Source organism: Hesperophylax consimilis, chromosome 2, assembly GCF_061612785.1.
Source record: "Hesperophylax consimilis isolate HC1 chromosome 2, BYU_Hcon_1.0, whole genome shotgun sequence".
In the NCBI taxonomy this organism is placed as follows: domain Eukaryota; kingdom Metazoa; phylum Arthropoda; class Insecta; order Trichoptera; family Limnephilidae; genus Hesperophylax; species Hesperophylax consimilis.
The window spans coordinates 28,848,231-28,875,157 of record NC_142837.1 but is presented as its reverse complement, the minus strand read 5'-3'; the positions used below and the strand labels follow the sequence as shown (position 1 = coordinate 28,875,157).

Genomic DNA, 26,927 nt, shown 5'->3' with positions numbered 1-26,927 from the left:
TAAAGATGTATTCAAACTGGGAGTAACCAGTATATTTTGGCTTATTGCTCTGATTGAGTATTTATGTTGTAAAGTTTTTGTACATTGTAGACTTGGAAGTTTTTAAATATTTCTTCTGTCAGAGTTCTAACCGGAACTTTTAGAATTGTCTTTAGTACTCCTTTTTGGGCTATGTTGAGAAGCTCTGAGTGAGTGCTCAAGACAGACCCCGCATCAAGTTATCCCATGTTCTTTAGCCTTATCTAAAATTGCCTCCCCTAAATTCAACATTTCAACTCTTCTAAATCTGAACTCGACTCAATATTAATTATAGTATCTACAAATATTTCATAGGTCAGTCAACTAATACTAATTTTCTTATTTTTTTAAAAAAATTTCTCTCTTATAATATTATTCTATACCTAACGAGTAAATTATTTTCTCGTTTACTGTTTTACTGGTTTGCAAAAACATGAATAATTGTATGCACATACATATATACAAACTTACTTTTATATTTTATGCTTTGCTTTATTCACAATATCAGATCTTATTATAATGAGTTCAATGTAGACCATAGTACATATTAGTATTAATTTTTATATAGTTGTGCTATGTGTTGTACTACAAATTATAATATATATGTTATACTTAGATACTGTAATATAGTGACGATTTCCTCGTCCAAATCCCAAAAGGGCATTAATGAATAATAAATAAATAAAAACAACCCGTTCTCACGTGAAATGTCAACCACGGAGGTGAAAGTAATGTGTGGAAAAATTGAGCTTATGTCGGTCACAGGTCACACTACGCTCACAACATACTTTTATCTAGACCAAGGCTGCCCAACCTTTTTAGCAGTTGGGCGAAATTGACGATTTTGAATCACTGGCGGGCCACTGAATACCTGACGGTTCCTATTTCCATGGGGGGGGGGGGGTTGTTAGAGAATTTCTATAAAACAAAATTCCCCACAAAAAAGAAATTCTAAATGAGTGCTCCCCACAAAATATTTGAAATCAATGGGGGGGGGGGGTTGTTAGAGAATTTCTATAAAACATAATTCCCCACAAAAAGAAAATCTAAATAAGTGCTCCCCACAAAATATTTGAAATCCATGGGGGGGGAGGGGGGGGGGGTTGTTAGAGAATTTCTATAAAACATAATTCCCCACAAAAAGAAAATCTAAATAAGTGCTCCCCACAAAATATTTGAAATCCATGGGGGGGGGGGGGGGGTTGTTAGAGAATTTCTATAAAACATAATATTCCCCACAAAAAGAAAATCTAAATAAGTGCACACCCGAACATCATATGTGATACCCCACAGCAATTTTTCGAATTCCATGGGGGGGGGGGGTGGCTACAGGATTCCATTTCGACGCAAAAAATATTATGGCGAAAACCGGTGTAAATAGCGATAAATCGCCGTCGTTGGCAACACTGGTGACCGCGCGCAAGCTGCATTGTTTGTTTTACCGCAGGCCCGCGACACTTTTTCAAATTGGCGGATTGGCGGGATTTTTGAAAATGTTTACGCGGGCCACTTGTAATTCGTTCGCGGGCCTGGGGTTGGGCAGCCTTGATCTAGACCTAAAGATATATTTCTTAATCTACAGGTCAAAGCGGCAAATGGCCTGATGAAATCGAGGCACTTCGCAGAATAAAGACGGCATTCAACATCCAGATTTCCGAGGCTCTCCAAAGCCAGTGCAGCCTGACCTCTCACCCCTGGAACGATCACGTGGACGTCATCAAAGACGGCTATGTCTTCAGGTTAGAGATAGCACACCGCAAAGAGATCAACCTGATGAAGGAAGTTGTGGATAAGGAGGGAGTTACTAAGTACAGGGACACGGAAGAGAGCTTGGAGATTGAGTACAAACTGATGCATCTGCCACGGTTAAGGATTGCTTTGAATGGGTGGGTTTTACCTTTTTTATTATTTATTTAATTCAGTTTGTACAATTATTTATGACATTTCAGATTCGGCTCTAGGTCATTATAATTGTACCGTTTATACAACGTATTTGCGGTGCCAAAAACCTTGTAAGTGCTCTCTCGAGAGTGAGACTCTGGTGCAAACAAATTTACTTCAGCCAGAATCTCAGTGTAACTGTTTATTAAAAGATAAAAATATTTAATCAGAGCAATACCTCTACATGTCTCTAAAGAGTGGTAATTGGTCATGCCCGGAATATAAATAAATTATTTAAACATAGTGTCTTACTTAATACATTCATTCATACATTCTTGTTTTTGAATCTTTATTTAGATGTACGCAAATTTTTTCATACATCTAGTAGGAAAATATAAAAAATACAAAAAATAACAATTACTTACATTTTAAGAGAAAAAGATAAATACACAAAATTATATTTTATAAGATATCTAGGTGACTAAAATAATATTGGTGAGTATGTTCAACAATAAAAAATTATTTACTACATATAAAGCACATGTCCTACGAAAATTTCTAAGGCTTGGGGCTTCCTTTATGACATTTGGTAAGTTATTATAAAGTTTTTGCCCTTTATAAAACGCGCTGTTTTGTGTGCATGAAAGTTTAGTTTTGGGAATTCTAAAATCTCTGCTTCTTCTCGTAGGATAATTGTGAACATTTTCATGGTACATAATATTTCTTTGCAGATAATTTGGGAGCATATTATTTTGAAGCTTATACATCATTGTTAACGTATTATATATTATATGTTGTTTGGTTGTCATCATATTTAAATTTTGTAACATAATTTTAACTCTAGTAAAAATGTTGCATTTTAAAATCATCCCCTATTTTGTATAACCTGTAGTTTATTATTTTGGGCTTCGTTACATAAGAATAAAACACTAGAACAATAATTTAAATGCGGAGTAACAATAGAATTGTAAACATGGCGTGTTGTCTTTAGATCCAAGTTATTTCTGATCCTTTTTAGGAATCCAACTTTTTTAGCAATTTTCTTTGTTATGTATTCTAAGTGTTCATCAAATTTTAATTTTTCATCTAATATTACACCCAGATATTTAATACTACTCACCCTTTCTATGTTTACGTTATCAATTTTTAGTATTGCCTGCTCGTTTCCCCCTACACTATCCACAATTAAAAACTTTGTTTTCATAACATTCAATTTTAGTTTGTTTTGGTTTAACCAAAATGCTACACAATTTAAGTCAATTTGTGTTTTTTCAATGGCGTCCTGTAAATTTTTACTGGCTATGTATAACAATGTATCATCAGCAAAGAGTTTAATTGCACAATGCTTTAACACTTTGATAATATCATTCATGTATATAATGAACAACAGTGGACCTAATACAGAACCCTGCGGAACGCCTTTATTAGTGTGATGTGGTTCAGATGTTATACCACCATATTTTGTTACTTGCGTTCTTTCTGATAGGTAATCAACGAACCACTTATTTTCTTTAACATTAATTCCAATATTACTTAATTTCTTGAATCTATCTCTGTCGATTGTTTCAAATGCTCGTTTTAAGTCTAGAAATACTGCAATAATTTTACTTTTTTTATCTCGAAAATTTTTCCACTCGTCTATTACATAATTAATAGCAGCAACATAGTGTTCTGCTCGTGTCCATCGAGTTTCACGCACATGCACCGGTGCACCAGGGATCAATGCTGCTAGCTCCTTACAGCAGGCTCCATTAAAATACCTGTACAACAGACTCAGCGTGTTAGGCAGTCAAATCTCTCAAACAGTGCCAGGTTTCATGAAATTTACATACTTTTTTCTGTCTGGAATTTCTATGTTAACGCAACTATTTTCAAGTTGTTTCCAAAATGAGCTATGTTGATTTCAAACATTTATTTGATTGTCATCAACGCCATTATCGCATTACACTGCTGTGACATATGGAACCTTTTTATTCCAAGTTTATTTAATATTATTATCATTAAAAAATGAATACATTTTTCAGTTTACACCACCAAAACAAAGCTTACGGTCCGTCAGTCTGCCTGCTGAAGCGCTGGCTGCGGTCCCACATGCTGGACGCCTTCCACTTCCCGGACATCTGCGTGGACATGTTGGCCGCCCACGTGTTTGTCCGCCCGGAGCCCTTCCAAGTCCCCGTTCAGCCGCAGGTGGCCTTCTGGAGGGCACTCCGCATGCTCGCCACTGTTGATTGGAATACGCAAATGATTATATTGAACTTTAATGAAGATTTGACCAGTGAGTAGTATATATTTTTCAATGAACACAAACCCGATCGGCTAAAGAAGGATAAGTGTAACACAGCTTATTACGTATGGTAGGGGGGGGTCAGAGGGAGACACTGAAAGACTGTCTACATCGGCTAAAGAAGGATAAGTGTAACACAGCTTACAGTAACGGTGAGGGGGTCAGAGGGGGACACTGTAAGGCTGTCTACATTGGCTAAAGAAGGATATGTGTAACACAGCTTATTACGTATGGTGAGGTGGCCAGAGAGGGACACTGCGAGGCTGTCTACATCAGCTAAAGAAGGATAAGTGTAACACAGCTTATTACCCCAAAAATCTATCATCATAATACTTTTCACTGTGATAATCTTAAATCCTACTTTACCTGTTTGCATCTTTTGTGGGTTCTTCTCTCATTCATTAAAACATAAAGGTACCGATGTTGCAAAATTAATCAAAAGCAAAATTGTAGATTTGACAAATAATTTGAATTTTCCATCCACAACATTCAGATCGCTCTCTTCACAAGCAAATTCATGTAAAGACTTGTGCAACTTGTTTGACACTGCAATAGGTGATGACCTAACCTAACTTCTTCTATTTTCGTATGGTGGTGGAGTCAAATGGTAACATTTATTTATATTTTAAATGCATATTTACAGAATAAAAAATTCCAATAACAAAGATACATTATACAAATATACAATCATAATTGCCTAATTAGCGATTTAAATTTATTAAAGCTCAGGTGGAAAATGTCGATGTCAGAGGCTAGTGAGTTTAGAAGGACTATCATCCTTCCAAGAGGCATTGCTAATGGTAAGTTAGTCCTACATCTCGGAAGAATGAATGGTTTGTGCCTACGCGCTCTTGCGAATTTATCAGGGATGTAAAATAAAATTTTATTCAAAATTTCTGGATTGTTGATGTGACCGTTCAACAAGTTATAGGCCATCATCAGCAACGCAGCTTTCCGCCTGTTGACAAGACTATCAATACCCAGCATTCTGGAAAGGAAGGCTGATGGGTATAAATAGGGATGGTACCCCGAAGTCTCTAAGATAAAGATAACGTAGAAACTTCTTCTGTACTTTCTCCACCATTGAAGTGTACGTAGCATCCCCGGGTCCCCATATTATTGAGCCACTTTCCAAAATACTACGTACTAAGCTAAAATATAGCAAGCGAACCACGGCAGAGCTGCAGAAATGCCTGGACATCAAGGTTTCTGAGCTAGTCTAGAATTACTAGTAGAGTGTACCAGTGAACTTCATAATAAAAAAAATTTAAAAAAAACTTCATTACTGATTAGCTTTCAACCTTTTGAAAAAAATCTATTTGAAATTCACTTTTGTTTTCGATAATGAATGAATGCAAATCTTGGAAGCGGAAATTAACCCACTTCCCGAAATCCGATCGAGCTGAAACTCGGCAGATGAACTCGTTGTCGATGACAATGTATTTTAACATCTTTTGGTGTCAATCACGTACGCCTATGCCGAATAATAATATAGTCGGTAGCGCAGTTGACTCCGGTCCCTGGGCAGGAAGGTTCAATCCTAATCAGACCAAATTAATATTTTATTTTTATTTAAAATTTTTAAAATAAATGTATTATATTAGAAAAACTTTGTTTTTACGGGTTTATTTATTTTTTTTATAGGAGAAGAAATGGCAGAGATAGAGAGCAACTTCTCCAGCAATAGGACAACTCTCCCGGCCATGTATTTCCTCACTCCCTATGAAGGGAAGAAACCCAGTGTCTGGAGCCGGGCCGCCCCCACCTTCCAGGTGCTGGCCAGGATACAGATGCTGGCCGCCGAATCTCTCAGATTTGTCCACACCATCATGTTTAAGAAACTCTCTAATGATGTCAAAGTAAGTTGTTGAATGCTCCATGAGAGGAATGAGATAGTTGTCTTTTCGCATGCAAATTTATGACTAGAATAATTATTCCCATAATATGATATGTTCCTTTTCATCGTCCGTTCTATCTCCTCCTCCCACTCTTCACTAATACCTGTTCACTCCTCCACTCCCACTTCAACTTTGCCCTGGGAAAGGAATGGTTGTTCCGAAACCGGTTGGCTTTGATATAAAAACTAAAGTGGTTGAAACAAAGTAGTATCGTTTCATTTGTTAATAATGGATAACCACAAAATTGTAGCAACATTCAAAAGTACAATAATTATTACTGACCTCGATAATATATTTTTTTTTTTACAGATTGTTTTCAAACCCAACATTGAAGGTTACGATGTGCTAATCCATCTCAAAGCAGACTTCAACCCATTGAATTACCTGGAAATTACAAAAACACCAAAGGGTGGAATCAAAAGAAGCAACCCTTATGTAAAATCCAATGATGAACTTTTTCCAGTAGTCGATTTCGATCCAGTTCAAATATATTTGAAACAGCTGCGGGTAAATTAAAATTCCTACCTTCTTGAAATAAAATGTATGTGTTCATTCAAAATTATGCTATTCACCGATTTGATCGACAATTAATTTTGAGGGTTCAAATCTCGCATTCTTAAATTCATCATCAAACTATGACATGAATGAATGAAGTATTTTTTATCTCCTGAAAATTTTGTAAGTGCAGGTCATTTCCTATTGTCTCATTCAACATATTACATTATGTAGTAACCTCTTGTTCGCCAGTGTATTCTTGAGGATACTATTAAAAATTCGTTTCTCTGAATATAACTAGATATTCTGAGGGAACTACTTATGGTAGATTATCAGAGATGTGCAAAATGGGTACCCAAAACCATTTGAAATGCAAAATGGAAATGGGTCAAAACTTTTCCATTTGAAAATGCAAAATGGTTTTTAGAAAAGCATTTCAAATGCAAAATGCAAAATACCTATTTTCAAAATGCATTGAAAATGCAAAATGGTTTCTCAGGTCAAACAATTAAAATAGGTAATTATAGAATTTTTAAACAATTTTGTCATTTAATAATGGAAATCAATGTAGAACAAACATATTACACGATGGTAAATCCAAAAACACCACGACTACAGATTATGGAAACCACAAAAAATTTGCGCGGGACTAATGTTGCCAACGTAAAAACATAGAAATCTTACATTTAAAATTACAGCGTCATGGCCCCATGTTCAGCGTTTGAATCAGTATTTTTTGTAATGGTATCACTCAATTGCCAGGGCTCCTACCAGGGAGCAACTTGACAAATGAAAATTATCTCTCATAGCGAGGTTGAGGACCGACTGATATTTGGGGCTTATGAAAAAAGATGAGTGGAGATAGTAGGAAGAATGTTGCAAAAAAGCATTTAAAATGGAAAATGCATTGAGAAAAGCATTTAAAATGCAAAATGGTTTTTAGAAAAGCATTTAAAATGCAAAATGGAAAATACCCATTTTGCATTTTGCATTTCCATTTGAAATGGATTTATTTGAAATAAAGCACATCTCTGTAGATTATATATGTACTAATTTTTAAATATATGAACACAACATTATCTGGTAAGACAGTACAATTTACAAAAATATAATTTGGTAAGTTATATTATATTATCAGCCGGTGGATAGCGACGATCAAGAAGTTAAAGGTGTGTTTATTTTGATGTTTGTGTGCTGTATGCGTTTTGGGCTCCTTGTGGTTGTATCATCTGGTGGAGATTTTCTGTGTTACTCGCTTTTAGCACAGAAAATCTTTGTTGTAAAATCTTAGATTGTATTTATGTATTCACTTTCCACATATCCACTTTCAATTCCCAGAATTATAAATAACCTGTCAATTTTTTTGGCATCCTGAAAAAAGACTTGTGTTTATGTTGTTTGTAATTACAAATAACATCCGTAACTGCACACACAGAACCTACTTTTTGGGACATTTTTATATATGTTTTTGTCAATATTGATCAAAATACGAATTGGGAAGGGCAAAACACTGCCACCAATCACAAAGTAAATTCAATTTGCCGCCATTGAAAGGAATGTCAATGTCAATATGCTACTCTAGCGCCTCTAGCAGCCAGCGTTGTTGATATTGCCAATATTTCACTGGAGCTGGACAGACATATTATTAATATTAAAGGGTATTTGATAGTGCAGTAATTGGTAATTAGTGCCTACAGTAAAAATCTATAATTTGGGTAAAGTATGAGTATGGTTTGAGACCTTGCTAAAACATATATAATTAGCGAAGACATGGTAACTAAAAATGATATGTACCGAAAAAGCCCTGAACAGAACATTAGTGGGATTTTGTACGAGTGGCATTCAAGCCAAATCTAGGGTGAGGGGAAATTGCCTGGCAGCCATCTTGTATGACAAACTTTTGAAATGATTTGTATGCAAAGTGATATATAATGAACAATTTTAATTTTATATTGCTAATGCAATTATAACGGCTTATGATTTTGATGAAACAGGGATTGGGATATGTCATTAAAAAATGTAAGTAGGTTTTGGAATTTTTCATGCATCTTCCCCCTCACCCCGCAGCTTCAAATTGATCTCAAATAGTTCCTTCCAGGGCTTTTTGGGTTCATGAAAAATGATAATATCGATCGATTTAATCCAACTGCAAAATGTGGGTTTTATAAAAAGTTACTTTTTAAATGTGAAATGTAACATGGCAGTGTGACTTGTTTGTGTGTACATGGAATAATTTTGTTTTGCAGTCGAGCTATGATGAATTTGCTTTATTCTTCCACGACACATATGGTGGGAATGTAATTGCAGTTCTCTGGAAACCTCCAGCGCTGGAATTTAAAGAGTTCAAGGTAATTAAATGTGTACTTAATATTATAATATTATGTTACATAAATTGTAACTTTACTCCGATGGTCAGTTTGGAAGATTTAACCTCTCAGACAAAGACTTTTATTTACTGTGTGTTCCTTTGAGAACTGTCAAAACGTGATAATTTTTGTGTTATTTACGAGTTTTGCTAAAAGCTTCATAACTCACGTTTTGGGAAACGTAGCCTCATTCTAAAAAATGTTTTGGAAAGATTATGAAATCCACTATCGCATTGTGTTGTTATACGTAAATATTTGCGTTTCTAAATATACATTTTATGAAAACGTCAAAAATATGTAAAAATCGCTGACCATTATTTCAAAGCTGTGAAAAATGTACTTTTTTCTGAGTATCATAAAGAAATAACACTTTATATATTGAAGAAATATAATTAAAAACTATTAGTCACCTCAAAATATTAACCGTCCAAACTAAAATATTTTTAATAAATTATTTAGAAACGCAATAAATTATGAACGAACAAGATGACAGATCCAATCGGCTTAGATAATGCACCTCTACGTTCCATAGATATTCTTGAATACAGACGCGTAGTGTTATTCATTATCGATACTCTGTTTTTTAAATCATGGCAATCCGTATACTAGTGATGGAAATAAATCGATTTTTGTAAAATCTCGCGCGTTTACGTGAAAAGACGTTCTAATGTCTTGACTGCTATTATCATATTTACGTCTTTTGACGTTCTAATGTTCTGAGTGGTTAACTGTAAAATTCAATCTGTGTTTCAATGGGAGGTGTACCGGTGCATACATAAAAAAGATTGCTAAGCGATGAAATTTTCAAACCTAAAACACATGATTTTGAAATTCTCAGCACGACAGTAACCCTTAAGGGTAAAATTCTCAGCACGACAGTAACCCTTAAGGGTTACTGTCGTGCTGAGAATTTTTAGTATTTTATAAGTTCTTGTCTATATTATCCATGTAAATTTATTTTTCTCAGACATCTCTAGTAAATGGACGGAAATCGATTCAAAGGAATGGCAAAGAGGGACTTATTGCAGATCTTGATTCAATATTGGATGGGTGTCTCATATTAGGAGAAGGATTGGTACAAGAAATACAAAATAAAACCAATATAACAGTTTAGTTTTTAATATTGACTTTTAAAAAATTATCTGTATTATTATTGAAGTACCTAATAATAATATTGTTATCATAATATTAAATTGTTTTATTTTTATGCCCTTCAATACCTACTTCTTTATTATAATTAATTAAGTGAATATAAAATTTTCTATTTTTTTTTGTCGAAACTAGAAAATATTATGTTGGAAAATTGTTGTAAGTAACAAATATCATTGAGCTAAGACATTGATGGGTGTTGAGAAAAATCATATTAAACCTCTTCTCGCATCGGACGGCATCACTTATTTCACTCCCTCTCAAAGATCGTTATCGTAGGTAAGAATTTTTTCAAACATTAATGAGACGTTTCTTATTATATCTTAGATGTTTTTCATACATTTATGACATTTGTGTACCGTGTTCCAAGCTCATATCGCAAAACTTTGGAGGCGATATTAATGATATACCATAGATAAATTTGCCTTAACATGAAATCTGAGTATGATGGAGATGGATAAATTATAACGCATTTGTAAAAGTGTCTTATGTAAATAGCGTAAGTCTGTAATATCACCATTTAGTGCGCAAAAAAAAAACTGCTTACCAATTACTAGTTATTTTTGCAATGCTGCGCAAATTGCTGGCTGCGTGAACAAAATTAACTACCTATCCGAAATCGGGTAAACAAAAGTTTGGACTTGTTTTCAAAATTTAATTTAAATCACTTTTACAAATGTGTTATAATTTACCCATCTCGCTTAATTTTGTCGTCGCTACACCAGGCGATTCTTTCTCGAAAAATTCTGCGCTGCAAACCATTGCTTTACGTTAGCAAACTTTAGTTTCCTGAGCAGGGTCTGGTTGTTTTAATGTGTGCTCTTTGGCAATCAACGTACCACTGATGTCATAGATTATTCAAAGCATTCTCAAATCCTCACAGTGTCCAAAAAATATGGTCGCGGGGTCTCCAGCTCGTTAAATGATATCCGGATATCATGTTAGGGCAAGTCTATCTCTTCTAACATAACTGGTAAAATCCTTAAAAAGTTACAAAATGAAAACTTTACTTTAATTAAAATTCTTAAAGTTTCTGTGAAACTGGTTATTTGTTTTTATATAAAATATTGCAATCCTATTTATAAATGTGAAATATGTGAGGCTTGAGTAATTTCATCTGCTGTTTTCTGGAAATAACCTTTTTCATTCAAAACATAATTTTTATACCCCAAACTAAACTGAAAAGTTATTTTTTAAAATTGAATTATATAAGTTATCTAAATAATATACAATCCTTTTGTTGAAATATCAATGTAAACGAAAGCCAAGAGGATAAATATAAAAAGAAGACTTGCATTACGATTCGATAATTTATATGATAATTATTCGATAATTAGCTGGATCCTTTCCAAAGAGATTGATATATAATATTCATATAAAAACATCAAATAATTCCGTCTTTTTTGCCATTGAAATGAGGCTGGCCCAAAAGGTAGACCTACCCTTCCCGCCGTTAAGGGGGTATTTGCAAAAACCGAAATAATATTTCGAGGTGGAGAGGAATGAATCAAGTTGGAACGGGGAACACGCTACGCGCGCTGGTCAACTCTGTTCGAAGTCAGATCGGCGATGAAATCCACTAGATGGTACCCATGAGTAAGGTTTGGACATGAAATGCTTAATAATGGGCGTCTTTCAAATTATGTTTATTAGGTTGAATGTGTATGTTTTAGGTAAGTTTCGATAGAAACATTTCCTATTGCAGAAGGAGCTCATGATTTTATGATTCTTATCAGATTTCTATCAAACTTGTTTGATAAATTATTCGATACCATCATCTACACTGCTAGACGGTAGGCAGTGACTTATGACTCGTAACCGAAGTATATAAATTACCTGCTGTAATTTAGGTAGAGGTGGTATATCGCTGAGTCTAGAAGCAAGCATTATTGCACCTTTTTTCTGCCTTTTGATTTTTTCACCCTGCTTACTAGCGGATTTGTTACCCATTCTAAAGAATTAGTATCCTCTGGAAAAAAATTTTTATGGATTATATAGGTCAGTTTTTGTATTGATTTGTTGATGATGAACGTATCTACATGTTAGAAGTAACGACACGCTCTGTCAAACTAATGATTTGATATGTTTATAAAATATCGGCGATATTGAAACATATCAAAAAAGTTTAACTATCGTGTAAACCAAGCCAAACCAATTAGAAATTTATGTAAAAGCCCAGTAGGGCGTAAATAAATAAAACTAGGAATAAGATTCTAGTGAAGGGGCACTCTATAACATTCTGTGCCGCTGGTTGTCAGCCGGCTGGCCAAGTATCGCGTAGAATGGGATTTATAGTAAAAAAGTCAACTTGGGCTAGAAATGATACATAATAACATAACGACTAACATTTAGTGTGATCTCTTTTCTCATGTGCCTACACATTTACGTATTTATTTTTTGTAAAATGAAACGTGCTCTCACTTTGAAGCCATCTCGGACACTGAAGATAAATAACTTGCGTCGTGGATGCGGTAATGCAAGTAACAATATCTTAATATTGAAAAACTGTTTTTATTTATGTAAGCATTGTTTTAATATTTTTCAAAATAATTTTATTCTCTAATCGTTTACACGACATTGACGTGGTGATAATGTACCTATGCATTTAAAATTCTCCTGTATTTAGAATTAAAGGATATAATCGAACTTTAAGCTATTTTCAGAGGTTCTGTAAATATTTTTTTACGCAATTGTTTTAAACATTTTAACACGTTTTGTTTTCTCATTATTTAGAAGAATAAATCATTTGTTCAAAACATAATATTATTTTCAAATAAACAACACAGAAATTTCTAAAAACTGCTTCAAAAACGAACGGGCAGAACTACCTTTCCCGCCTGAAGTGTGTTAACATAATAAACTCGAATGAACCAAGTCTATATTGTGCAGAATCAAAACGGAAACGTCGTAATGGTCGACTGTTTATTACTTCACTCCTGTATAAATGTTAGCAAGCCGCCTTCACGGCAAGAGAGTAGAGCGGGTTGCGGACACATCAATATTCAGGCGCAATGAATATTTCACAACGCGAAGTTGAAAAAGGTTGGTTAAGGGTATTCTCAAAATGGTTCCATCATAACTCAACACAGTGACAATTCAACACACTTTTAAAAAGTGATATAAAGTCATTAGAAACAATGAAAGTTTTTTTTAACCTAACCTAACCTAACCTAACTTAACCTACTTAACCCAGTTAATAAAGTTTTTGTTTCACTTTCCATGACTTTATATAACTTTTTAAAGATGTGATGATTTATCCGGTCACCTATCAAAATATATTTATTTTGCTCTTTTGGAAACTTCACACCTATAGATGGCGCTATTTTCAATATTGTCGAATAAAACACTTTTGACACTTATTATTTTGAATATTGAGATGAATTATTGGTTTGCGCCCGTACATAAGATATATTAATCTGTATAAATTGTTTTTCTAGCTACAAAGCTCAGGCCTCAGAGAACGTCATAAAAACACACAATTCGATCCCAAAAACAACACGTAAAAATATGTATTTGGCGAAACTCGCGCGTGTGTTTGTAATGTAAATATTACCCAACCAAAACATATTTTCGAAAAATAGTACATCTTAAAGTAACGTAATCTTCGGCGTAACGAATAAGTTGAAGTGAGACGGACATGTCTAAAATTTTTAAGACAAAATTTTTAAGATGGGAAAGAAACGAAGCAACCTCAAATGGCGCTTTCCCGTAATTCGTGGTACGGTTCGCAAATGCATACGTACCCTAAATACGACAAAATTTCCGTCAGTCGAGCCGCGAGTTATGGGAAAGGAACGAAGCAACCGCAAATGGCGCGAAACGCTGCTTGCGGAAATTTTGACCTGTTTATACGGACCCTTGTATGGAATAAATAATAATGTGGATATAAGTTTATACGGACCTTTGTACGGAATAATAATATTGTGGATATAAGTTTATACTGACCCTTGTACGGAATAAATAATAATGTGGATATAAGTTTATACGGACCCTTGTGCGGAATAAATAATAATGTGGATATAAGTTTATACGGACCCTTGTGCGGAATAAATAATAATGTGGATATAAGTTTATACGGACCCTTGTGCGGAATAAATAATAATGTGGATATAAGTTTATACGGACCCTTGTACGGAATAAATAATAATATGGATATAAGTTTATACGGATCCTTGTACGGAATAAATAATAATGTGGATATAAGTTTATACGGACCCTTGAACGGAATAAATAATAATTTGGATATAAGTTTGCCAGTAACCATAATATTATTGACAGTGAAGAGTAGAATAAGTCGGAGACGCCCGAGGAAGATATGGCACGATCAAGTGAATTCAATATTTGAGTCGGACTAATAGAATAGTATGTATAAGAAGGATAGAAGAAATCGGAGTCGACCGGGGAAAACATGGCACGATCAATTGGCAATGGCGTATTGATGGATTAAATACATTCCTGGCAATAATTCTTTCCTGCCCACTGGATCTGTCCATATGTTCCAATTGTTTCGAAAATTCACGAATACTGAAAAATAAATTAACTTGAAACTGAACTCCAAACAGGAGGCCGTGCGGAAAATATTTCGCTCGTGGTCTGTGTTATCTTTGGAAATGCTGTGTGGAGGTTCTTTTTAAGTAACGGAAGGAGAGGAATTACTCTCTCCGAAAGGAAGGAAAAAGGTATGATAGATGGGTAGGAATCTGGGGGCCAGTGTGCTTAGGAGTGTCGTTTAAATCCATCCCCCCGCTCCAAGGCGTTGAGTCGAAAGAGCCCCGGTGGAGAGCTCAATGGAATTTCTCTCAACTCTCAACTCAAACAACAACCGACAATTATAATTTATAGTAAAAATATCAAAGATGGTGTTAAAGCCAGCAATGTTCAGACTTTACAACAATAGTAGCAACCAATGATTTTTCGGAAAGAACCATCCAGAAAAAGAAATGGTGAAGCAATTTTACCATAAAACACATTAATATCTTACCTAAATTTGTCAATATTTTGCCAAAAACTCCAGCTAAATAAACGCATCCATACCATATACCAGAATATCAGAGGCATCAGAACTAAACTCAAGGAATTCAGAATACAAGAGGAGAAGGAGTCCTGATAGCGGTTCACAGATATATCACTTAGAAAGTACATAAAAATAAAAATAGTAACGTTGAACAAATATTCGCAATGTGGTGAATTCAATAAAACACTGGAACTGTGTACATTCCTCCTAATTCCAATATATCAGTGTACAGTACAGCACCCTTGAGGTGATTTTTCACGAAAACGGTGCTACATAAATTAGCCAAATATTATTATTACTAGTCGACATATACCCGGCGTTGTTCAACTTTTCTCTACTTTCTACAAATGAATATTTATATACTCGTATATGAATGTATTATAGATATCAGCGCCCTTGAGGTGATTTTGCACAAAAATGTCGATATACAAATCATCCAAAAATATTATTTTTATTATAAACCTTCCGGAAGAAATTTTCTGAAAGATAGTTACACTCTTTATCACTTGACAGTTATTTGTCAAGTGATAAAGAGTGCATGTCAAAAAATCGCTCCACAAAAATATCCAAAATTTGTAGATTATAATTCCTAATAACCATATAATTTATCGTTAAATGTGTCCCCGAAGAACACTCTAGAGAATTGTCGAATTTTGTGAAATCTATAAAGTCTCATTTATATTTTACAAGTGTTTTAAACTAACTGTGAAGTGTCAAGAGTGTTTTTGCCGAAAAATCAACCATCTGTTATTATATACTGTGCTAAGGCAATTTACAGTACATAGGAGTGAAATACGCAACAACACAGAAGGGAGCCGTGGCAGCGCGGGTTAACGCACCACTATCGCTTGCACATTATCCGGCCGCGGCGCATCGAGTTCGATCCACACACCGGCAAAAAAAAAAAAACTTTACTTTTTTTTAAATTAAATTTAAATAAACAATCCTACACCATCTATCTGAAGAAATAAGAACTAAATTATTGACAACATCACTTTTAGCCAAAATCACAACCAGGCATAATCATTCTCGCTCTGTGCATTAGTCACGATACTGTGTCTACATTCAAATTAAAAATAAATATTTAAATAAATAATTCCTATAAACATGAGTCGACAGAGGAATGCACAAAAGAAATTAACGACATCTAGTGACGCTGAGGAAGATGACAATAAAATCATTAGTTATATCGATAAAAAGTTTCGAGAAATGAACGAAACAATTAATACGAAACTAAATATTCTGCCAGACATAAAAGACTCCATCAGCTTCATTTCCGCCGAGTATGAAGACCTGAAAAAAATGTTATCTGATTCATTGGGCACAATAAAAAATTTACAAGCTGAGAATGTTAAGCTAAACTCAGAAGTGCGCGATCTTAACGCACGCGTGTCCCACATGGAACAGACAGCCAGGGAAACCAACGTCGAGATCCAGTGCGTACCTGAGCATAAATCTGAGAATCTGATATCGATCGTTAAACAACTTGGAACCGTGATTTCTCGCCCCTTTGCCGAGTCGGAAATACTTAACATTCATCGAGTCCCCAAGATCAAACCAGATTCCAGAAGGCCCAAGTCAATCGTCGTGAAGCTCCCGAGCGTGAGGGCAAGGGATGAAGTCCTGGCTGCAGTCGTCAGCTACAACAAGAAAAACATGAACTCCAAGCTAAATTCAACACATCTAGGCATCGACGGCATCAAATCACCGGTATACGTCAGCGAACACCTCACACCAGCAAACAAGGCCCTGCATGCAGCCACGAGGATTAAAGCGAAAGAAGCTAATTATAAATTCGTGTGGATCCGTAATGGTAAAATACTTGTACGTAAAGATGAAAACTCAGCGCATGTAGTGGTGATTCGCAACCAGGACTCGTTAGCTTCGCTTGCCTGATTCCTACCGTATTTTGTTTAATTTCAATTGGTATATTATCTGTGAATTATGTATACTGACATGGACAACCTAAGAATTTATTACCAGAATTGCAGGGGTTTAAGAACTAAACTTAATGAAGTTTATCTAGAAATACTTAATAACAATTTTGATATTATTATTCTAACTGAAACATGGTTGAACGACTCTATATCTGATGCAGAAATTTTTGGCTCGCGTTATAATGTTTTCAGAAGGGACCGTAACAGTTCTTCTAACCATAAAAGTGACGGAGGGGGTGTATTGATAGCCGTTTTACAAGAGTACCAAACAAACCGCTGTAAGCATTGGGAAAGTACCTTGGAAGACGTATGGGTGACTATCAAATTCAGCCAGAACAAATTAACGAGATGTCTCTATATCTGTGCTCTTTATATACCCCCCCCGTTGCTTGTTGATAATTTTGAATACCTTTTTGAAAAAATTAGCAATGTTATGGAAGGCGTTGGTGAATCGAATTTGTTAATTATAGGAGATTTCAACCTGGCAGGTATTCGTTGGACCCGCAATGAGCCTAACCAGACTCATTTCTTATCTCCAGAAAATTATAATAATGACATCGGCAACCATCTTGTGAACTTTCTTGCCCTAAATAACCTCAATCAATTCAATGACATTGTGAATAGTAACGGTAGAATCTTAGATCTCGTTTTATCCAATTCACATGAACTACAAGTCAGGCAAAGTACCGATATCTTAAGTCGCATTGATGTACATCACCCACCCTTAGAGATTGATTTTAGTTTTGATTTCAAACTAACAAAAATGCTAAAAAATAAAACCTTACTTAAATATGATTTTAATAAAAATGATTACATTCAATTCAATAAGGAATTACAAGAACTAGATTGGGCATTACTTTTACCTGAATTCATGTCGGTGGACAATATGGTTTCTATATTTTACACTCATCTGAATCGTATAATTGAGAAATGCGTAACCAAAATTGTAAATTGTAATAAGCAGTATCCCCACTGGTACTCACCAGACTTAGTTAAACTTATTAAGGAAAAAAATAAATTTCGAATTCTCTATAAAAAATATAAAAATCCTCGTGATAGAAATTCTTACGAACTCTTACGCACCCGTTGTTCCAAACTCATTAGTAATTGCTACTTTAAATATATTCAACAAATCGAATCGTGTCTGGTTAATCATAATAGCGTTAAAACTTTTTGGAGATTTATCAAACAAAAGAAAAAAAATAACAGTACTATCCCCCAAAATATGACGTATGGAGAAAAAAAGTCATCCAATGGCGAGGAAAGCAGTGAACTATTTGCCCAACACTTTTCATCAGTATATGAGAAAGATAACATAAGAGGCAACGAAGAGACTCAACCTCATCCCGTTTCAATAGATCAATCAAACGGCGTTCTGCACACAGTAAATATTAGTGTGCACGATGTAAAAATAGCAATGCTTAACCTCGACCAGAGCAAAGGTCCGGGTCCCGACAAAATTCCACCTATCCTAATTAAAAAGTGTGCACACAGTCTCGCACTCCCTCTGACTATCATTTACAGGAAATCGTTGTCTTCATCCGTTTTCCCAACAAGATGGAAACAAGCAAATATTGTACCTATACCTAAAAGTGGCGACCTTCACGACGTCACAAACTATAGACCCATCTCCATTCTCTGTTCATTTGCTAAAATTTTAGAAAAAATAATTTGTCCAAGTCTGAATTATCATCTCAAAAATCTTATTACTCCAAAACAACATGGATTTCTCTCCCAGAAATCAACATCCTCCAATTTACTTTGCTATGTCACTACCTTAACCGAAGCTGTCGATAAAGGTCAACAGATAGACAGCATCTACACTGACTTTAGCAAGGCCTTTGATAAGGTAAATCACAGATTATTAATACATAAACTAAAACGCATGGGTGTTCATGGTACCTTGCTAAACTGGTTTCACTCTTATCTAACTGACCGTGAACAAAGAGTAGTATTTGATGGTTATGAGTCAAGAGGATTAGATGTGCCGTCTGGAGTACCTCAAGGGTCCCATTTGGGCCCGATCTTGTTCCTTGTTTTTATTAATGACTTGTGCGATGTTATTTTGGATTCTAAAATTTTATTGTTCGCCGATGATTGTAAGATTTTTAAAATTATCCACACATTACTTGATTCAATACTCCTTCAAAATGATATCAACAGAGTTTCTAAATGGTGCACTGACAATAGAATGTTTCTGAATTCTTTAAAATGTGTCCACATAACTTTTACACGTAAACGCAACTCAATCTCAACTCAATATTTTATCGACGGTACTAAACTCCAGGAAGTCACAACCATTCGGGACCTAGGCGTAATATTTGATAAAAAACTAACTTTCACACCTCATATCGACAGCATTATTTCTAGATCCCTAAAAATGCTAGGATTTATCAAACGAAATAGTAAAAATTTTCAGAATCCCAAATCAAAAATAACGCTATACAATTCCTTCACCCGCAACGTGTTGGAGTACGCAAGTTCTATACGGAGTCCAACCTACAAAGTTCATATTCAGCGAATAGAGCGGGTTCAAAAACATTTTATGTACCACCTAGCGTATTGTGATAGGCGAGCTCGATCACTTCCTCATTACACCGATAGACTAAATTTCTACAATGTACGCACCCTTGAACAGAGAAGACTAAATATTGATTTAAATTTCCTTTTCAAAATTATTAATGCTCTAATAAACTGCCCTTTTTTACTCTATCAAATTATGTTCAACGTTCCTAGAATTGGTTCCCGACTAATACATTATATTCCGTTACATATAAAAAAATATAAAACTAAGCTGGGGTATGACTCACCTTTACCAAGAATGTGCCGTTATTTTAACGAGACATATAAAAGTCATCCCATTGATTTGTCAATGTCATCACTGGCCACCTTCAAATCAAACGTAAACAAGACTTAAAGCTACCTATCGTGTTGATCTATAAAATAATTACTGTTGCTGTTATGAAATGTATATGTAAGTGTATGTATTTGTGTATACATGTATGCATGTAGGTGCATACATGTACATTATTCTTTACGTATAGTTTTGTGTTCATCAATGTTGTGTTTGTCTGTAATTAGTGATAGTATCAACCAAGTTTAATTAATGTAATTGAATTTCGAGAGCTTTGATATGAATCACTGTTGACAAACCTAAGAAAAAAAAAAAAAAAAAAAAAAAAAAAAAAAAGATAGTGAAAAGCGAATCAAAATCCGTTGCGTAGTTTCGAAGAACTTTTTTGAAATTATTAGTTATTAGTATATCAGTTAATATACTGGTCTAATCCCTCCACAGTGGAAAACATCAAATATTATTCTTATATTTAAAAAAGGACAAAAGGAAGATATAGGGAACTACAGACCTATAAGTTTGATGTCAAATATCTACAAAGTATTTTCCAAGGTTATCCTGGAAAGAATAAGTAAAAGGTTAGACGAAAACCAACCACGGGAGCAAGCCGGCTTCAGACAAAAATACTCTACCCTGGACCACATACACACAGTGAAACAAATAGTAGAAAAATATAACGAGTATAACAAGAAAATATACATGGCATTCATCGATTACTCCAAAGCTTTCGACAGCATAAAACACACAGCTTTATGGGATAGTCTTAAACAGCAGGGGATACCTTTAATATACATCAATATTATAAAAAACATATACCTGAATTGCGAAGCGAGGATCTAACTAGAAACCTTGGGGAAAAAGTTCAAGATCAAGAGAGGAGTAAGACAGGGAGACCCTCTATCACCAAAATTGTTCTCCGCTGCTCTAGAAAGTATCTTCCGCAAACTAGATTGGGAAAAATATGGTATCAACGTGCAAGGTGCAAAACTGAACCACCTAAGATTTGCAGACGATATAGTCCTATTCGAGGAAAACCCAACGCACCTAAATAAAATGATAGAATCACTAAACGAGGAAAGTGTGAAAGTCGGCTTATGCATGAACAAAGACAAAACAAAATTGCTTACAAACTCTGATCCAGTAACTATAAAAATTGACAACCAACCACTCGAATATGTGTCAGAGTACATCTATCTTGGACAAATAATATCACACAAAGATCAAACCACTAAAGAAATCGAGCGAAGAGTAGCAAATGGATGGAAGAAATACTGGTCTTTGAAAGAAGTCTTGAAATCCAAGGAACTAAGTATGCAAATAAAAAGGAAAGTCTTCAACACGTGTATAATTCCAGTCATCACCTATGGATGCGAAACTTGGGCACTCACCAAACGCCACAGAGAAAAGTTGGAACGCTGCCAGAGAGCCATGGAGAGAAGTTTGACAGGAATAAGAAAACAGGACAGAGTGAGATGTAGCAAAATAAGGGAGATAACTAATGTTGCCGATATAGTTACCCAAATAGACCACCAAAAATGGAGATGGACAGGTCATATGATCCGAGACCCACAAGAGAAATGGTGTAAAAATGTCACTGACTGGTATCCCAGAGATGGCAAGAGAAGTAGAGGACGTCAACACATGAGATGGGAAGACGACCTAAAACTCACGGCTGGACATCAATGGAGAAGAGTAGCGCGTGACAGGTCCCAATGGAAATTGTTAGAGGAGGCCTATGCCAAGAGGCAAACTGAGCTTCGGGATATATTATAACAAACAAAATATTTCTAATATTAATGTACCTAACAGAAGTTCAGAATAAAAGGCTTATTATTATTATTATTATTATATCAGTTAATTTTAGATTTTTTAAATTTAGCTGGTTATTAGTATATCAGTTAACTTTAAATTTTTTTATATATTTGTGTTCTTACATCTTCTATTATTTTTTATTTATTATTTACAATATTGTATTTTTTGTAAATCTCTCAGGCCACGGGTACAGAACCCTTAGTTTTTTTAAAAATATTTTTTAATATTTTTTATTATTATTATAATTTTAAGTGAAAATCTGAAAATGGATTTTATCTTTATTATTTACTTTATTCTTATATATGTAAATAATCTGTTGATTTTCCCAAATAAATAACTAAAAAAAGGGTTTATTTCATTATATAAAACAAAGTCACTATTCGCATCTGTCTGTTTGTGCGCTTAGTTCTTCTAAACTATGCAACGGAGTTTAATAGGGTTTTCACTATCATTTAGAGAATTTCTTCCGGAAGGTTATATATAATACATGGATATTATATTTATTGAAAGAAGAGAAAAGTCGAGAAACACCGGTTACACGTCAGTTAGTTTATTATTAAACGAATCAAGCTCGTAGCTCGTACCTATTTCTTATTTATTTCCGACTATATTTCCAATCGAGGATGAGTCCACCCTGTATACGCATTGCATTTAAATCACGTTTACAAAAATACGTGATATGAAAAAGATACAAGTTTGAAAATTTTATTCATGTTGTTACGTGTTGCGTTCTACCGTTTTTTTTACTAAAATTATTTTCATTCTCAATATTATCTACGAATCCTGGAAAATGTCAGACACAGTCTATCTAGTGATAATAATCTGAGAAAAAAGGCATTGCTTTTAAATTGACAGAAATCCTTTAAAAACTTTGTGTTCTATATTATCCAGGCTTTGTTATTATTCCTAAAACATTTTGAATGATATCACCACGAAAAATTGAGGACTTCATATTTGTTATTAGTGGCACGTTCTCGGCGTGGGTAGAGGATTAGGGAAGGATCTAGGATTAAAGAACCGTGGGACTCAATGTAACGATGAACTTTTAAAATCAACTCTTTGTTTTATTATTGTTTTCAAATTAAATTTTTAGGTCTCCATTTTAATTTATTTATTTGTATATTAAATAATATTAACATTTAATTTAGAAAAAAATCACAGCAAAAAACAAAAGTTTTTTTACTATTATACATCCATTTTTATTAACATTTCCTCTCTAAACACGAGTTATTCTGAATCAGGGAAGTATTAATTAACATCAAGAAACATGTATTCTATATTTACCCTTAATCAAAAAAATAATTGTTATTTTTTTCATGCAAAAATATGTTAACAATATTTTTTCGTTGAAAAAATCTATTTAAAATACATATATTATATTATAAATATCTATATAAATAGTTTTTTTTTGGTTTGACTGAGGATTGAACCATCCTCCTCAGAGACTGGGATCAGCAGCGCTAACAACTTAGCCAAATCCCGATTAGGTAGGACCTAAATTTACGTCGTATATTAAATGCTGTAATGTCATCAAATCTTTGAGGAATGCGTCCGCGTATATAATACATGATCGCCAATAAAAGTTAATAGAATGCATTGTCATTAACAACGAGTCTATCAGCCGAGTTTCAGCTCTATTGGGAGTCGTAAAGTGGATTAATTTCCATTTCCAAGATTTCAGAAATAAAAATAATTTTAAAATACTTTAATTATAAATAAGTTCTGCTGTATATTTATTATTCCGCGTGATAAATGTTATTCTCAAACTTGGTGAAGCCACCTACAGACGATCCTTATATATATTATTTCTACATAGGTAGGGGGTCAGGGGGTTCCCCATCAATGCAATGTAAATAATGGTGACCGGATAAATCATCAAGATGAAAATTCATCAGATCTTTGAAAAGTTATATAAAGTCATGGAAAGTGATGAAACAAAAACTTTATTAACTGGGTTAGTTAGGTTAGGTTAAATTTTTTTTTCATCGTTTTTAATGACTTTATATCACTTTTTAAAGGTGTGTTGAATAGTCACTGTGTTGAGTTATCACGGAACCGTAAATAATACGTGGTGCCAAAAAAGTTTTAATATATATTTTTTAATTTTTAAAAAGGAAGACAAAAATTTCCGGGTTACGAATAACCTGACAATATTTTAAAATCTCCTACTAACACCACAGTAAGCGGAAAAAGTTACTTGTTTTGTGATGTAGGACTTAGCCAGCCAAAAGTTAAAAGTTACATCAATCTTCTCCTATATTACCAGTTGGTTAATTCATTTGTCTCTCCCCGATGCGACTAAATTATTGGAGTTTTATAAATATACATAAAACTCAAATATATAAAAATATATATCTATATATCTACTTCAATGCTTCTTAAAAGGTGACAATTTTTTGTGAACCGGTAAAATTTAATCGGTGAACATTATAAATGTAATGCTCTTCTTTATAGAATATGCAGAATAAGACGTGAAAAAGTCAAAGGATTCCTAATCGTTGTGAGAAATGTATTAACAAATGTTATATTATTTTGAAACAACATTGGGTTTTAACGGGTTAACATCGGAATGGATGACTGAGCTCAGGATATATTATTCGTAGCGACCTCACATAATATGGGAGATATCTTGTTAGAAGAAAATACGTATTTATTACCAGTACATCCTGAGATTTCCAGGACTTCGAGGCGCGCTATGCTAATGGGATATGTCACAGCATTTATTTGCAGCTTTTTCAATAAAATATTATTCAAAAATATCATTATGGTGTTTTTTAGTTGATTTATATTTATTTAACTTATGTAAAATTTTGCATTACTGCATATAAAACATGTTTAAATATAGATATTGTAAGTATAGGTACTAAAATATGTTCACATCTATATAATACTTTTTTTAATAACAAGGAAAATATTTTCCTTCAGCGCCTACATTATCAGGATGCTGTGTGGGAGGGTCTTTTTGTGGAAAGGAAGGAGTGAACCTGAGTCTTGAAGATAACCGTATTGTAGGAAGGAGAAAACACAGAGGCCAGAAAATCGTTTCACATCCGGCTGTTGAACTCAAACGAGTCGTGAAAATGGCCAGTTCCCATGTGACAAATGTCAACTGTGTACAAATGTTGGGCGCGCCTTTGACGTGTTTCCCGACTGTGCACGGGTTTCGAACGAATCAATGACGCTAATTACTCTGAGCTTCTTATATTGGCATACAGGTAAAACAAAGACAGCATTGTCACTTACACCTGCGCTCTAAAGATTGCAACCCGTTAGTTAAGATGGGAGAATCAATCAAATGGACCACCAGCTTCTGCACAGAGTCGAGGATTTTTTCAGCTATTTTAGCTCCAAACCAGAGGTGGGCTGCCAACTTCAACCGATGGGCTCACTTGCGGTTTTTACAGGGTTGCCAGTTATATGCATAATATGTACGCCAAGCTTCTGCGAGCCTATCTTATGTCTGACTTCGATGGAACCCCTGTACCTGAGTAACGAGTAACATTTATCTGCGTGTTTACCCACCTAGCAATTAGACATGTTTTGTTGGCTAGGTTGCCAACTTAGTCAATTTGTTACATAAAGGATTAGTAACAAGGTATGTGGATCATTCTACTTATTTTAAATGAATGATTTCGGTTTGTGGTACCTCCAGTATTTGGCTGGTGACCGACGGATGCGCTTAATTTCCAAACTGGAGTCTTCATACTTGGACGAAAAGGAATTGAAAAGCATCTTCCGATCTTGCACTTTCACGGGCTTATGTCTTGGGGACAAGGTTGACAAGACAATTCTAGAACTGACGAGAAGATTATATGTTGCATTTCAAGCCGAGATCACAAGCTGTCTTCAACCGCGATGCAATCGGTATCACATTCCATACTTAAATCAAGCCCCTTTTTGCTAGACAGTTTAATTTATGATGATACTTTTAATGAATTTAATTTTTAAATGAGTAACTCTTTCTGTTAAACAAGAAAACTCTTCCTTTACAGAACATTAGTTAGTATTTTGAAAATCAATTATATTAATTGTTGCCACCTAATCCCACAGTAACAAATTGCTAACAGAGTAAACACAAATGTATATGCCTACTTGTTATTATTCATGTACGTAATGCAAATAATATTATTTAATTTGTTACTCCACAGGCATTTGAAGAGCCCCGAGCGAAAGTGATAAGTTTCTTGGCTGCAGATCTAGAAGTCGTGGGTTCGACCCTGGGGCAGGTTTTGTGCTTTAAGCTGAGAGCTTTGAACCTTGGCTCGAAGATCAAAGCTCAGACTAAAATGAAGCTCCGCAATGATCGCCCGAAGGATCGAATATTGAAAGATTGGCTAAGGAAAGAAAACTTTGAATGAAATTGAGATGGAAAGGAAACGGGTAAGATGAAAATTGGAATGCAACTGGCTATTCATATCGTAGTGACCTAGTTTGATACCAATCCTATTCACCACACAAAAAAAGAAGCAAAAGCATTTTGACGTAGTTTTTAACGACAGTATTTTAATTAGGTACATACTTACTTGATGTTATTTGTTTAGTACCGGACCGGTTTCATATTGTAACAGCCATCTTTAGACTGGGTATAACCTTGATATAGGCATTTTATTGAATTTCTTCACAATCCATTTCGTTTCTAGAATAAAAGGCAGCCAAAAAGCCTGGAAAGGAAAAATACACCTTTATTACTAAATAAATGGGGATATAAACGAAGTCAATTAATAAGGTTACTGACGACCTTTTTTCTTTCACAGAATGATCGATGGTTAGATGGCCAAATTACGCCAGCCTTACCGGTGTTTATTCTCTAAAAAACCCAGAATAGAAATATTCATCAGATAATGTCAATGATAGAATTTGTTCTAAGCTTTATCACACTATATTTATTCATGTTTTTTATCTCTGTAAACCCGAAATCTCCATTTGAGTCCCGGAAAGTGGGAACGGAAATCCCGCTCGGAACCTCGTTGTTAATTAGTCCGTATTTCCGGTTTATTATCACCCCCTGTTGACAACGGGCGTAAATAATAATATTTCTCTGGAAGTTCTCCAGTAAAACATGTTTTGAGGATTTGAAATACGCATGTTTTGTTAATTCCTATGATATTTTAGGCAATCCCCTTGGCGTGAATTAGTTTCGTATAATTAATTAATTTGTAGTTAGTGTCCGACTTTGCTCAATATTCATCAAGCTGTTTGTGTAAATATATTTTTTCTTT

The 26,927-nt window shown here is 34.5% G+C and overlaps 2 protein-coding genes across 2 annotated transcripts in view; both read left to right on the top strand.

Moving 5' to 3' along the window:
- The window catches only part of Mat89Ba (nucleolar protein 6 Mat89Ba), a 28,120-nt gene extending 17,993 nt beyond the window's left edge, over nt 1-10,127 (top strand). Inside the window, exons 8-13 of the mRNA XM_089642072.1 lie at nt 1,601-1,904; nt 3,924-4,177; nt 5,831-6,045; nt 6,394-6,591; nt 8,826-8,927; nt 9,913-10,127. Coding sequence (XP_089498198.1) covers nt 1,601-1,904; nt 3,924-4,177; nt 5,831-6,045; nt 6,394-6,591; nt 8,826-8,927; nt 9,913-10,059 — 1,220 coding nt within the window. The 3' untranslated portion in view covers nt 10,060-10,127. The remainder of the gene's footprint in view (nt 1-1,600; nt 1,905-3,923; nt 4,178-5,830; nt 6,046-6,393; nt 6,592-8,825; nt 8,928-9,912) is intronic.
- A 6,190-nt stretch (nt 10,128-16,317) lies between these two features.
- On the top strand, nt 16,318-17,004 carry LOC149425883 (uncharacterized). Its single transcript, XM_089643817.1, has one exon. The coding sequence runs from the start codon at nt 16,318-16,320 to the stop codon at nt 17,002-17,004; it is 687 nt and encodes a 228-aa protein (XP_089499943.1).
- The last annotated feature ends 9,923 nt before the right edge of the window (nt 17,005-26,927 follow it).

Bases quoted from the DNA above. Each gene is read 5' to 3' on its own strand.
- LOC149425883 (XM_089643817.1), top strand. From the start codon at position 16,318: ATGAACGAAACAATTAATACGAAACTAAATATTCTGCCAGACATAAAA.